Source organism: Rhodamnia argentea, chromosome 6 (assembly GCF_020921035.1).
Source record: "Rhodamnia argentea isolate NSW1041297 chromosome 6, ASM2092103v1, whole genome shotgun sequence".
Lineage (NCBI taxonomy): Eukaryota > Viridiplantae > Streptophyta > Magnoliopsida > Myrtales > Myrtaceae > Rhodamnia > Rhodamnia argentea.
The window spans coordinates 16,985,517-16,998,170 of record NC_063155.1 but is presented as its reverse complement, the minus strand read 5'-3'; the positions used below and the strand labels follow the sequence as shown (position 1 = coordinate 16,998,170).

General features: G+C 40.4%; 2 protein-coding genes and 1 long non-coding RNA gene across 4 annotated transcripts; 1 reads left to right on the top strand and 2 right to left on the bottom strand.

Annotated features, from left to right (window-relative positions):
• Positions 1 to 4,114: 4,114 nt before the first annotated feature.
• On the bottom strand, positions 4,115 to 10,561 carry LOC115751247 (disease resistance protein L6-like). Of its 2 annotated transcripts, XM_030689023.2 has the most exons (5): positions 9,059 to 10,561; positions 6,869 to 7,183; positions 5,044 to 6,773; positions 4,826 to 4,968; positions 4,115 to 4,493 (listed from the first exon to the last, which is right to left on the bottom strand). In XM_030689023.2, the coding sequence occupies exons 1-3, from the start codon at positions 10,301 to 10,303 to the stop codon at positions 5,109 to 5,111; spliced, it is 3,225 nt and encodes a 1,074-aa protein (XP_030544883.2). In that variant the 5' UTR covers positions 10,304 to 10,561; the 3' UTR covers positions 4,115 to 4,493; positions 4,826 to 4,968; positions 5,044 to 5,108. The 2 variants fall into 2 exon arrangements, with proteins under 2 accessions (XP_030544883.2, XP_048136379.1); XM_048280422.1 differs by lacking the exon at positions 4,115 to 4,493 and having other exon boundaries at positions 4,869 to 4,971.
• LOC125315451 lies at positions 4,385 to 4,768 on the top strand. Its single transcript, XR_007198717.1, has 2 exons — positions 4,385 to 4,513; positions 4,626 to 4,768. It is a non-coding gene; the product is annotated as an uncharacterized LOC125315451 (long non-coding RNA).
• Positions 10,562 to 10,594: 33 nt separating the features above from the next.
• Positions 10,595 to 12,654, bottom strand: LOC115751234 (toll/interleukin-1 receptor-like protein). Its single transcript, XM_048280463.1, has 2 exons — positions 12,329 to 12,654; positions 10,595 to 11,247 (listed from the first exon to the last, which is right to left on the bottom strand). Exons 1-2 carry the CDS (start codon positions 12,510 to 12,512, stop codon positions 10,694 to 10,696), a joined length of 738 nt encoding a protein of 245 aa, XP_048136420.1. The 5' UTR covers positions 12,513 to 12,654; the 3' UTR covers positions 10,595 to 10,693.

Here is a 12,654-nt window from a genome sequence, read left to right as displayed (position 1 = left end):
GGAAGCCTGTGGTCAACTAGGTCCTATGAGAGCAAAGAGTGATCGCCGATGCTTAGAGGGCTCGGACAAGGTACGACTCTTGTCTAAGCTTATGGGATGGAAATGAGGGGGGCATGAAGGAATTGAATTGCTCATTGAATAGGAATAATGTTTCTGGATCAATAGGCAAATCTCAAGAGCAATCTACTGTCACGTTTTCAACAAGGGGAAAAAAATCTCCATTGGTCTATTGAGATCGGGAGAAGCCTAAGAGGCGAAAGAAGGTGCTGCTAAGGAAGCGCAATTGGCTAGGGATGCCACACTTGCTAGGGTGAGTACAAGTGACTGGAGATTCGCAAAGAGCTTTGATCGGGGGAGACTACTAATGGAGTGGAGTTGTTTTGTTGGGTTGTACGACCGTTGCCATTCATGTAAGTCCTAGGGAGCGGCTTTAATGGTTGAGAAAAGCAGGGAAGAGACAAAGCAGCCTACCACAAGGGTGTTGCGGTATTGAGTGGTGGAGAATGTCATGAACCGAAGTGATCGTTGACGCCTAAATTTTGACTAATTTATTTTTTGCATAAAAATTATAAAAATCATCTCACATATTTATTTTTAGCGTACATTGCATTGGCATATAATAGGGCAAGCAGAGCACTTAATTTAGCATGCGTCTAGACTTGGCACGGGATGGAAAAATACACCGAGAAGATTTGAAACTTTAGGGACTGTATTGCAAATACTTAAAATTTCGTGGACTGTATTGCAAATACTTGAAACTTCAGGGACTGCATTGCAAATACCAAAAGAAGATGGAGAAAGGAAGATGGTGAAGAGAAGATAATGAAATGAAGATGGTGAAGAGAAGATAAAGAAGAGAAGATAATGAAAGGAAGATGGTGAAGGGAAGATGAAGAAGAGAAGATGAATATGAAGAAGGGAAGATGAAAATGGAAGGTGAAGAAATGAAGATGAAGAAGAGAAGATGAAAATGGAAGGTGAAGAAGTGAAGATGAAGAATGAAGGATGGAGAACTTTGCCTATAAAAGAGGAGGAGAATTGAGAGAGTTTTAGGGGGGGAGTGGAAGAGAATTGAGAGAGTTTTGAGAGAGTTTTTGAGAGGAATTTTTAGAGAGGAAAAAGAGAGTTCTTGAGAAAAATTAGAAGAGAAAATTCGAGAGTGAAGAAAAGAGTTTTAGTCGAGCATCATCTTCGACGAGTCCCGACACATATTTCGCCTCTCGCCACCCAACAACGCCATTGCTTGCCATTTTCGACGACAGCCGCGTTCTTCCAGCTCCGAGATCTTGAAGGGAACTATAACCGTATGTGAGTAAGATTTTGTGTAATAGAAGGTAATCATTTCCATCTCGATCTACAAAAATGTAATCGTTTGGTTTGAACGTTTGTTTGTTTATTTTAGACATGCCACGTGTTCCAAATTTTAGCATTATTACATGTTAATTTATTTTTATAAATACTCGTGGATCGGCTGCGTTTTCTTTCTTTCTAAATCACCCATGGTGTATATCGTACAAAGTTCAATGTTTTACATCCCCATAAAAAAGAAGAAAAAACCAAAAAAATTGCATCTTTGAATTTCAAGTAAAATCCATCAAAATTGCCAAATCAAATATTTTTCATGAAAATGGTACCGAAAGGGCGTTAGAGTAATCTAGCGTAACCAAATCCCCGAATTCAAAATCTCCGGTTCGCGGAAATAAGATAGTTTTCTCCCGCTATTTTATTTAGGTTTCTAATCAACCTACCGAAAATGATTAGTGGCGACTCCAAATTCAAAACACGTTGCATGTTAATTATTTGAAGCTTAAGTTGCGATTTGGTATGGACTCGGGAGAGTCCGAGTTAGGTTAGTTAATTAATTAACCCGATAATCCATTAGCCCGAAAATTAACTCGTTTATTTTTTGAAGGTCGCGACAATGACATAGGAGCTCTTTTGTACTCGTATACTCTTGTGAGTGGAGCTTATGGCATCAGGGTGAAGAGCGAGTGATGCATAAGGGAAGATACAACCAGCTCGTAGGAATGGCATCAGGGTGATTTGTATCTTCTTCAAAAGCTCGCTCTCTCTCTCTCTCTCTCTCTCTCTCTCTCAAGTCTCTTCACCACCCTTGCCAGCCGATCGCGGACCCTATTCCGACGGTCCACCACCACGCCAACCATCCTTAGGCTACTCTCGAGTCCTTCGCAACCGATGCCTCATCGGATCACCGCTGGTCATGGACAAAACCGATCAGTTCTCTCTCATGGTTCCAAGCCAATCTCCACGCTGGTAATTCTTCCAGCAACTTCCGACGCTAATTCCGGCCATCTCGCGACGTTCCATGGTGATCTGATCATTTTGACGACAAACCTCAGCCTGTCCTTGAAGTCCTCGTGGCCGGAGTTTTCTCAACCGCTGGACCTCTATCGTTTGATTGACTTCCATTGATTGTTTCAGTTGAGTTCATTAAATCGATCATCACTTTGATTTTTACTTCGTCAATTAAGATTGTGGCGAGCTTTTGTCGGCCAATCCGTGAAGTTCATTAAGGTTGTACGGTGGCCAATTAGCTCGATTGAGCATTGAGAAGTTCATCAACAAGTTTAGTACCTCTTGAACCTCGTTAGGATGAACTTCACGTGGCCAATCTCATGTAGGGAATTGATAATGGCTAATTGAGATGCCGAGTTGTTGAATGTAGGCTTAGAATGATGTATGTTCAACAAATCATCCGCGGAAATTGATAGGCGATTGATTTGATGATTGTTTGTTGCATGTTAATATGTTCTGGAAATTCGGAGGAGGATGAGTCAGTAACCTTAATTTGATGAATCGACCTAGTAAACACCGAAATTAGGAAAAGCAATTAATCATAGAAATAATTTCGATGTCCTAAGCTTCAATTTGATAGGTCATGAGTTGAAATTAAAGTTTATTTGCTAGGTCAATGTCACCTTGAAATCTAACATCAGAATCTGGAAATCTAGATTTGTATTCTGAAATCCTCTGTTCTGACCTAACCTTATTCTGTTCTCAAACTTTCATTATCTCGCGTTCAAAATTTGAAAATGCGTTTTTCATAAAAGTTGTAGCCAACATTTTAGGATTCACAATCATATAAATTTTTCAACTGAAAAAAACCATATTAATATCCTAATATTTGGACGTCATTTGATTGGTACAATGGACGCTCAATTAAGACGGTCGGATTCTACATCTGACTCGTTTTTTCTGATCAGTTTTATCTGCAAATTTCACAAAGTCAGTCTCCCTTTTTACAAAAACTAAAAAATGGTAAACTTCAGAGTTTGAGGGCCTGCGATAATCTTGTTGACAAATTTGCTGTTATGCTTAACTTCACATACAGAGCCACCTGCACGCGCGGTCTCCCCGCAAGCATTTTGCGATTCGGCCTTTCCTAATGGATAGCATGATGTCAAAGCTTGCAATAAAAGACTGCTGCCCCACATGAGAAGAGGTCCACTTTATATCAAGAATCCAATGAAAACGCCAACAGTGAAGAACTTTGAAACGCCTTTCCATAATTCCTCATGACATAGTTTGTTCCTGCCCACATCGCCATCCCGTGGTGTTTGGGGACTTCCTCCAAATCTAGTGCATGCAGCTTGAGTCTAAACAACAAGAAGGATAGGATTCACTAATTATCAATAAAAGAATATTTCTGAGACCGTAGCATCACAATTTACGAGGTACAAAATGCATGACAAATAATTAAAAAATTATTATGGGGTCTACTCCTTCAAGAATTTGTGACCCCCGACATGTTGTTATTCTCAGTCACCCGAATACTCTCTTATGCTAGCAAAGTCCAAAAGAAAACCATAGGCTTGGGAGAAGATAGCAATTAGCATCACTTTATGGTGAAACATGAATCCTAGTATTACAGATTTTCAGGTGAAGTTCCACAGGCCATATAGTATAAATACACAAGTTAGTCTTTCATAGTTATGATACTGGCAATGCATACCTCCCTCTGCAGATCCTCATCGATTTCATTAGAACGCGACGGCGATAGACAATTCTGCATCAGGGTAACATACGAAAAAATCAGTTGGCACGTAGTGGATTAACAGAGGTAGAACCTAATGAGGATACAGAAAGCATTTAGGTTTGTACTGTTGAGACCAGATCAAGTCTTTGGATCTTCACAGGCATCAAAAACTTCCTCAGGACAGTCCAATTGGCCCGCAAGCCTCTTCAAGGTTGGCATGCAACATGTTCCTCAGCTGTTGCTGATGCTACCTCTGCTAAAATCCCTCTTCTTCATTTTGATCGGTCTCCGATATGGCAATTTGAAGTTCCTCAGCCGGTTAGGCAAGCCCATATCAATCATGTGATAAATTGATCCCATGACAGCAATAGGATCAAACGGGATCCATTGAGCTCCTTGCCCCAGCTTGTTTCAAGAACGGTAAAAGGCCATCGATACAGCTCACTGAACCGAAGTCCAAAAGTAAGCCTCAGATAATTACATAGACCAACCAGACCTGTAAGAAAAGCAGCACCGGTTTACCTCACTACATAATCTTTCAAAATGACAGCCTGACTACTTGTTATGGAAAGCTGGACTACAATCATGCATGACAGAGTAGCCAAAACTACTTGTTATGGAAAGCAAGTGAACTAATTTGTCTGCAAAAGCTGCCAATGGAAGGATGACCGAGAAAAACATTGCCATAATGCAATCAACAACAAGGATATTTAGGCAATCCATATCAAGTAGATACGCAGTGTGAGCAAATGCTAAAAAAAACCATAGCTTCGAAAAGAGTATTACTCTATTCCCTCAGTTTTGTCATTAAATGATGAAGAATCTTACCAGATGACCAACACCTTCAATTGACATTCGGGTCTACATTTTTATCTTGGCTGAAGCATCAGGTCAGCTTCTACGACCAACTCCCCCACTCCTTCGATTATGTAGGAATAGCAAGCTTAGGAAAGTACCCTGTCAAGTACAACCTTCTCGTCAAAAGATGATAGTGATAAAAAGTCGGTTACGAATCTAAGAAGAAAAATGGTAGTTTACTTGCTCGCCTCTGTTAAGGAAACATGACTCATTTCATTGCTGTTACAAGGGTATAAGAGTTCTGACATCATCGTTACCGCAAGATAATCTTTTCGTGGAGACTTATCTTGTCATGGAAAAGCCCATATGCCCGTCCTTGATAATGTCTAAAGACGCTTGCTCCAGGTAATTTTGGTATCCGTTCCAATGAGTCGCACCCAGATATATCCAAATAAATTAAACCCAACTTTTCAAGTCCCAGAAGCTGAGTAAGTTTCTTGCAGTCTCGTACCACTAGAGATTGTAACTTCTCACATCCCGACAAATCTGGTAATGTCTCGATTGATTCGCATCCTGTGATATCTATGTGGGTTAGGGATCTTGATTCCTCAACCCCAAGAATCTCTGTAACACGAAGCGAATACCTCATTGTGAAACTCTCTAAATTTTCAAATTTCGACAGGTTTGGTAGCTTTTCTAGGGATGTGCATCCGGTTATGTATATGCTTCGGCAACTCAAGAAACTCTCTAGGCTCTCAACACCATGCATATTGCGACAGTCATTGATGCTCAACTCTTTCAGGGTCGTGAACAATGACAAGTCAGGCAATCCTTTAATGGACCCACAATCAGAGATATCCAATGCCTCCAAGAACATCGCCCTATCCAAACCTTGAATTTCGACTAGATTGTGACAGTAGTTAGCCTTTAGTCGCTTCAAAGATGGTAATTCTGGAAGGATCAGCCTTTGAATGGACTTGCAGCAATCTATAACTATCTCCTCCAACAACTCCAAATTATCAAGGCCCCGAATTTCAACTAGATCATAGCAATACTCAACGTGTAATCGTTTCAGAGAATTTAATTGTGAAAGGTGCAATATTTCAATGGAATTGCAGTACATTATTGACAAATCTGCCAAGTACTTGAATCCAACAAGCTTCGGCATTATCAGCTTATGACAGGAGGCAACACAAAGTTTCAAGGGTGTTGGGGGAAGCTCTGGGATGTCTTCAAGTAGATCGCATCCATAAAGACCCAGTTCTTCTAGGCCGATTAGGTAAGAAAGACTTGACACCCAACGACTTTGACAAGAGACCGTCAGATGTGTTAAGCCGGAAGGAAGCTGCTCTGGCAATGATTGGAGCTCATCACAGCCTTTAAGGCTAAGGTGTTGGAGAGAACAAAGACACCGAATGCTTTCTGGCAGATTAGATATTGGTGCTCTAGTGATTTGAAGGATCTCAAGAGAAGACAAGCAACAGATTTCAATTGGAATTTCCCCTTGTAGATTCCGGCAAGATTCGAGACATAGCGTCCGCAGCATTTTCAACATTCCAATAGTACTAGGTAACTTTTCAATCGCAGATTCACTAAAGTCCAGATGTCGCAATTCCCATAAATACCCAATTGTGTTAGGGATTTCTCTCAAAGACCGACAACCTTTGGCACTCAATTTCTCTAGATGCATTAGAGAACCGATTGACGTAGGAATCTCTGTAATACTGGTAGAATCTAAAATAAGCTCTTTCAGGTGTCTTAATTTTCCCACTTCCTGTGGTAGCTCCTTGAGACTGCCACAGTTACTTAAGTCCAAGGAAACGAGGCGCTTGACTTTGCCAATGGAAGGATCAACTTCCTCTAGTCCGTCACAGTGTTTCAAGATGAGAATCTCCAACTTTGTGAAAGCTGAGAGATCAGGAGTACGCCTTAAATAATTGCAAAAGGAAAGGTCAAGAACAGTGAGGCACTCCGATGCCTATGCAAAGGAGAATAAGCTTTGTCACTAAATGAATTGACCGACAAGACAAAACAAACAAAAAGTCACGGGGAATAAACATTTTTCCATCTTACCTTAATTGAACTCCATCCACTCCAATGCTCTGTGATTTGGTTGTATGACAGTTCCAGCACCAATAATTTCGGTAGATGCAAATTGGTTGCCGAAAAAGATAGATTGGGATCAATGTCAGACCATTGAAGCCATCTTAATTCAGAAAACAGTTCTTTGAAGTCTCCACTTAAAGCTGCCCTCCTCAACTGAAGGAACCTTAAGTCCTGTAAACCTCTAAACTGTTCACTTGTGTATGTCCGGAGATGGCCAGCGGGCCTCCATGGGTGGTGGTCATAGTATTTGTCGAGACAAATTGCCCGGATCATATTAGTTCCCTGCATATCAGATAAATCAACTTGAGTGTTCGGATTGGCCTTTAATTTTTTAATTTTTTTTTAATATAGTGTTTGCACAGTTTGCTGTCTTTGTACCCTTGCCGTAACACCTAAATGTACATTTTTTTTTTTGGGTATGATCTATTTGGAATTTGAATATTATTTTAAATCTTAACGTGAAAATAAAGAGAAACATACTTCTTGCTTTAACGAAATCTAAGACGAAAGCACCTTTGTCCTTTGCTTTCTTCAAATTTTGTTGTGCATGAAATTTAACTTTTATTTAAGGCAGAATACATGAAACCTCCCAAAACATACAAATTGTTGACTTGTGCATTTTTATATAAATTTTTCATGATATTTTAAAGGAATCTGTTAAATAGTGCCCATGAATCACTTCATAAATAGTTGAGGGAGCACCCAGTTTTCAATTCATTGACTAACTGTTTTGTGAAGTATTTAATCACTGCTATGAAAACTGACAATATTCTTGTCAAGTATGTTTAAAAAGTGACGTGGTGACATTCATTAGCAATACACTCTTTAATTTCTGAATATCATTTTAGATTTTGGCGGATTGGAAAACAGTTGCTTTCAGAACAACTAAAAAAGAATAAATTAACTTCCTTTCATGGTGCTTTGGTTAGATTGAGGTTCTAATATATGAAAGTTCCTTTCATGGTGTTTTGGTTGTCGATGCCGGGCAATATCTCTCAAGCAAACTCTGCCATATGAAAGTTTCGGGCGATACATACATATTTGTAGTTGCCCAAAAGAATAAAATAAAATTGAAGATACATTTGTTCGTTTGCATAAGATTGGCACCGTTTCTTTTTGCGTCTTATAAGTCAAAACATACTGTTTACTTCCTGCTAAATCAGATCACGTCATTAGTAGAAGCTGGCGAAAAAAGAAAAAAACCATATGGCTTTTAGCATCGATACAAATATTTTCTACCAAAAGGTTTGTTGATTAGGGACACGACTTGAGTGAGGTCGATGGAGTAAACTTTATTAAGAAAAAACAGAGACAAAGCAAGAGAAATAAGAGAATTCGCTCTTTATCATACATCTAACCTAACCCAAGAGATGAGCAAGGTCAACCTGATAAAACTTTAAAAGAAATAAACATTAATATTTTCGTAATTTCTCAAGGGAATATTGCTATCGCATCTAGTAAGACGAAAGAAGAATCAATAAAGATAGATATAACTAGTAGAGGGACGGACAAGTATCTTCAAAATCGAAATGAAGAAAGAACACATCAGACGTTGGTTTCGTAGATAGCAGAAGCACCGCAATAAATTCGGACATACTAGAAAGCAAGCACACGTGAAAGGGTGAATTTGACACCTTGTTTTCAATGTCGATGTTTTGTTTGACTATTAGTTGTTATAATTGGCACCCACTATTTATCATTATTATGGACCAAGCTATATTTATTCTTATGATCCGCGATGTTCATACTTCATCTCCATTTCTAAATGCAGTCTCTCAGATTATCAATAGTTTCAACTCATCATGAAAATATACTTTTAAGTAGATGAGATGTTCAGTGTAGAATCATAGTTAAGTGATTATAAATTTGCTGCACATGAAACTTGTGCAAATAAGATTACATCAACAAACTTGAAATTTTGAATATTTGGAATTATTCTATCAGGTAACTATCACGAGAAAATATAATTTTCTTTAATCCTTGGAATGTTTATGTTTCCATTAGCTGTCACAATTACTCTACGATGTATATGGATCATAAATGGGATATTTTCCTTGGAAATAGGAGCATATGTGCATACTACATAAAAAAAAAAAAAAGATTACGTGTATGAAAATATGAGGGAGAGGAAAAGGAAGAAGGAGTCCCATAGGTTACCTTTTTTTCCAGTAGCACTCTGGAGGCTTCCTCATAATCCCATAATCTAGTACGCGTCTCGGGCAGTCTTTCTTGGTCAACAATGGTCCTTCCAAGATCTCTTAATTGATCATGCATCCTTAATTCACCATTATGTCCGGTTTTTATTAAGCACCTCAGCTTCAACTCTTCAATTTCTTCACTTGCATTAAACCCACTGTCCTTCCAGATGTACATGGCAAATTTGCTCTTTTTGCCAATAAAAGAACAAGCAATATCGAGAAAAATCTCTCGTTGTTTGCGTTCTAATACATCATAGCTTAACTTCAATACCTTTTGGACATCTATATGTGGTTCTATTTTTAATTTCCTCAGCATAACTCGCCATACTTCTTGATCTGTTTTTCCATATAAGTACGAACCTACAACCTCGAGGGCCAAGGGAAGTCCACCCATACGTGCTACGATATCACGAGAGATGCTCTCAAAGCCCATCGAAGAATGGTCCGTTCTAAATGCATGCCTGTTAAATAAAAGCAAAGACTGCACCTTATTCAGTTCACCGAGTCCACATTTGTGGTCTACCCAAAATTCAGGTTCATCAAGAAGAGCTTCATTTCTAGTTGTAACAATGATGATACTTCCGGAAGTAAACCAATCACGTTCTCTAGCCAAAGCATTTAGTTGATCCTTGTGATCTATATCATCCAGAAGAATGAGAACCTTCTTTCTTTTCAATCTAGATTTGATCAAATTGATTCCATCATCAACATTGCAAACTTGATTTTCTATTTTCTGCATTGCCTTAATTAGTTGATTTTGTACATAAAGAATACCATTGCAGCGAGCCGTTTCTCGAATATCCGAAAGGAAGCAACGATGCCCAAACTCATTCAGTAGTTCGTTGTAGATGACCTTGGCAAAAGTAGTTTTACCGATCCCACCCATGCCATAGATGCCAATCATTCGAGCATGAGTGGCGGGAGTGTCTGCCCACTTCCTAATTTCTTTCACACGATCACCAGCTTCGACGAAGTGCTTAGTGACAGGAAGCTGAGAATCGAGTCCCAACCTGCTCAGAACAGCTCTGGTAACGTGATCTACTAAATCTGCGTCATCCCCGTCAAACAAGAAAACTCGCTTCTTGGTTATACTGATTCTCATCAAAAGACACCAACGTATATCTGAAGGATTGACGGGGCCAATTAACATGGAAGATGGTTTGGTTTTACAAATAACAATGGAGGATGATGGTGTAGCAGTCATTTCATTTTTTTCCCCCTTCCTTTAGAGTATTTAGAAGTAATAATGTTTGTCTTAAGGCTTAAGGTTATTGCTAGTTGAAGGATAGGAGGTCGGGGAGGTTACCCCACTCCAAGGCCAGGGTATCTCGTAGGCCTACATTGAGGACTTATAGTTGACTTACAGATCTCGCCTATCAATTGGTGGGTTAATTAATGGCAGCAAGAATCGAACCTAGACATGGTAAATGTGACGTCTCTGATCCTATTGACTGAGCCAAACCTCATTATGGCAATAGGAGGTCAATTTTGTTTGGGGATGTTTCGCGAGCTTGTACTGGGGTTAGTTCATCCACATTTCATCGGTTTTGCGTCAGTAAGAGAACTCATCAGGAGAAAAAACAAAATAAAAAGTTCAGGTGGAAAAGAAGTACCCGTCAGCCCTAGCTTCCCATCCGTTTAAGTCAGTCACATCTCTAAGTGCTTGTTCCCCTTCCTGGATAAGCTCGTCATGAAGACGGTGCTTACGCGAATTGAAGGCCTGCCCAAAATTTCCTCGTAGATTCCGCACATCTGATGGTTTCACACGGTAAAAAATGGGCAACACTATGCGTGACATGCTTCCCTTGCAGTCCATGATACGAATGAGCTCGAGGAGGCACCATGTGCTCCAAGCGTAATTTTCAGAGATGATGGGGATCAAAATCTTGGACCGTGTGATCGCATCGAAAATCCGTGGACCAATTTCTTCTCCAGCAGTAATGCTCTTAGTGCCCATAAACACGGAAATCCCAACATTGATCAGACTGGTGTAGAGGTAATCGGCGAATCCGAAGCGGGTGTCCGAGCCTCTGCAGCTCAAGAATACGTCGTATTGATCGCTGCCACCTCCTGTGGCAGTGGGTATGGGAGATATGAGCGAAGGAGCAGAAGATGGTCCATCAGTGCACTCTTTTTCTGCACTCCTTTTCTTCTTAGTGACAGGAAGCTGAGAATCGAGTCCCAACCTGCTCAGAACAGCCCGGGTAACGTGATCTACTAATTCTGGGTCATCCCTGTCAAACAAGAAAACTCGCTTCTTGGTTATACTGATTCTCATCAAAAGACACCAACGTATATCTGAAGGATTGACGGGGCCAATTAACATGGAAGATGGTTTGGTTTTACAAATAACAATGGAGGATGATGGTGTAGCAGTCATTTCATTTTTTTTCCCCCTTCCTTTAGAGTATTTAGAAGTAATAATGTTTGTCTTAAGGCTTAAGGTTATTGCTAGTTGAAGGATAGGAGGTCGGGGAGGTTACCCCACTCCAAGGCCAGGGTATCTCGTAGGCCTACATTGAGGACTTATAGTTGACTTACAGATCTCGCCTATCAATTGGTGGGTTAATTAATGGCAGCAAGAATCGAACCTAGACATGGTAAATGTGACGTCTCTGATCCTATTGACTGAGCCAAACCTCGTTATGGCAATAGGAGGTCAATTTTGTTTGGGGATGTTTCGCGAGCTTGTACTGGGGTTAGTTCATCCACATTTCATCGGTTTTGCGTCGGTAAGAGAACTCATCAGGAGAAAAAATAAAATAAAAAGTTCAGGTGGAAAAGAAGTACCCGTCAGCCCTAGCTTCCCATCCGTTTAAGTCAGTCACATCTCTAAGTGCTTGTTCCCCTTCCTGGATAAGCTCGTCATGAAGACGGTGCTTACGCGAATTGAAGGCCTGCCCAAAATTTCCTCGTAGATTCCGCACATCTGATGGTTTCACACGGTAAAAAATGGGAAACACTATGCCTGACATGCTTTTCTTGTGTTTTATGATATGAATGAGCTCACGGAGGCACCTTTCGCTCGAAGCATAATTTTCGGAGAAGATGACGATCGAAATCTTGGACCGTGTGATCACATCGAGAATCTGTGGACCAAGTTCTTCGCCAGCAGTAATGCTCTCCATAAACGCGGAAATCCCAGCATTAATCAGACTGTGGTAGAGGTGATCCACGAACGGATGGCGGGTGTCCGAGCCTCTGAAGTTCAAGAATACGTCGTATTGATCGTTACCACCTCCTGTGGCTGTGGGTATGGGAGAGATGAGCGAAGGAGCAGACGATGGTCCCTCGGTGCTCTCTTTTTCTGCACTCTTTCCCTTCTTCTTCTTGAGACGATAGAATACAAGCACAGATAGAAGGATCGGCGCTATAAGCACCGCAAGGGACCGACCTGAAACCAAACGGTGCATCGTTTTCTTTTCTTTCCTCTGAATCTGCCCTTTGTCCCAGGCAATCTGAGGGGGAAGAGTTGAAGGGAAAGATGTTTTTTTTTTTTTTTTCCTGCTGCACAAAAGGATCGAGAGCAAGTAACGAAAGATGCTTTGCTGCAGA

Bases quoted from the DNA above. Each gene is read 5' to 3' on its own strand.
- LOC115751234 (XM_048280463.1), bottom strand. From the start codon at position 12,512: ATGCACCGTTTGGTTTCAGGTCGGTCCCTTGCGGTGCTTATAGCGCCG. The intron at 11,248-12,328 runs ATCAATACGACG...TCACTAAGAAGA, and splicing joins AGCCACAGGAGGTGGTAACG to AAAGGAGTGCAGAAAAAGAG.
- LOC115751247 (XM_030689023.2), bottom strand. From the start codon at position 10,303: ATGACTGCTACACCATCATCCTCCATTGTTATTTGTAAAACCAAACCA. The intron at 7,184-9,058 runs GTAACCTATGGG...TCTGATATGCAG, and splicing joins GAGTGCTACTGGAAAAAAAG to GGAACTAATATGATCCGGGC. The intron at 6,774-6,868 runs GTAAGATGGAAA...TCCTTTGCATAG, and splicing joins GTGGATGGAGTTCAATTAAG to GCATCGGAGTGCCTCACTGT.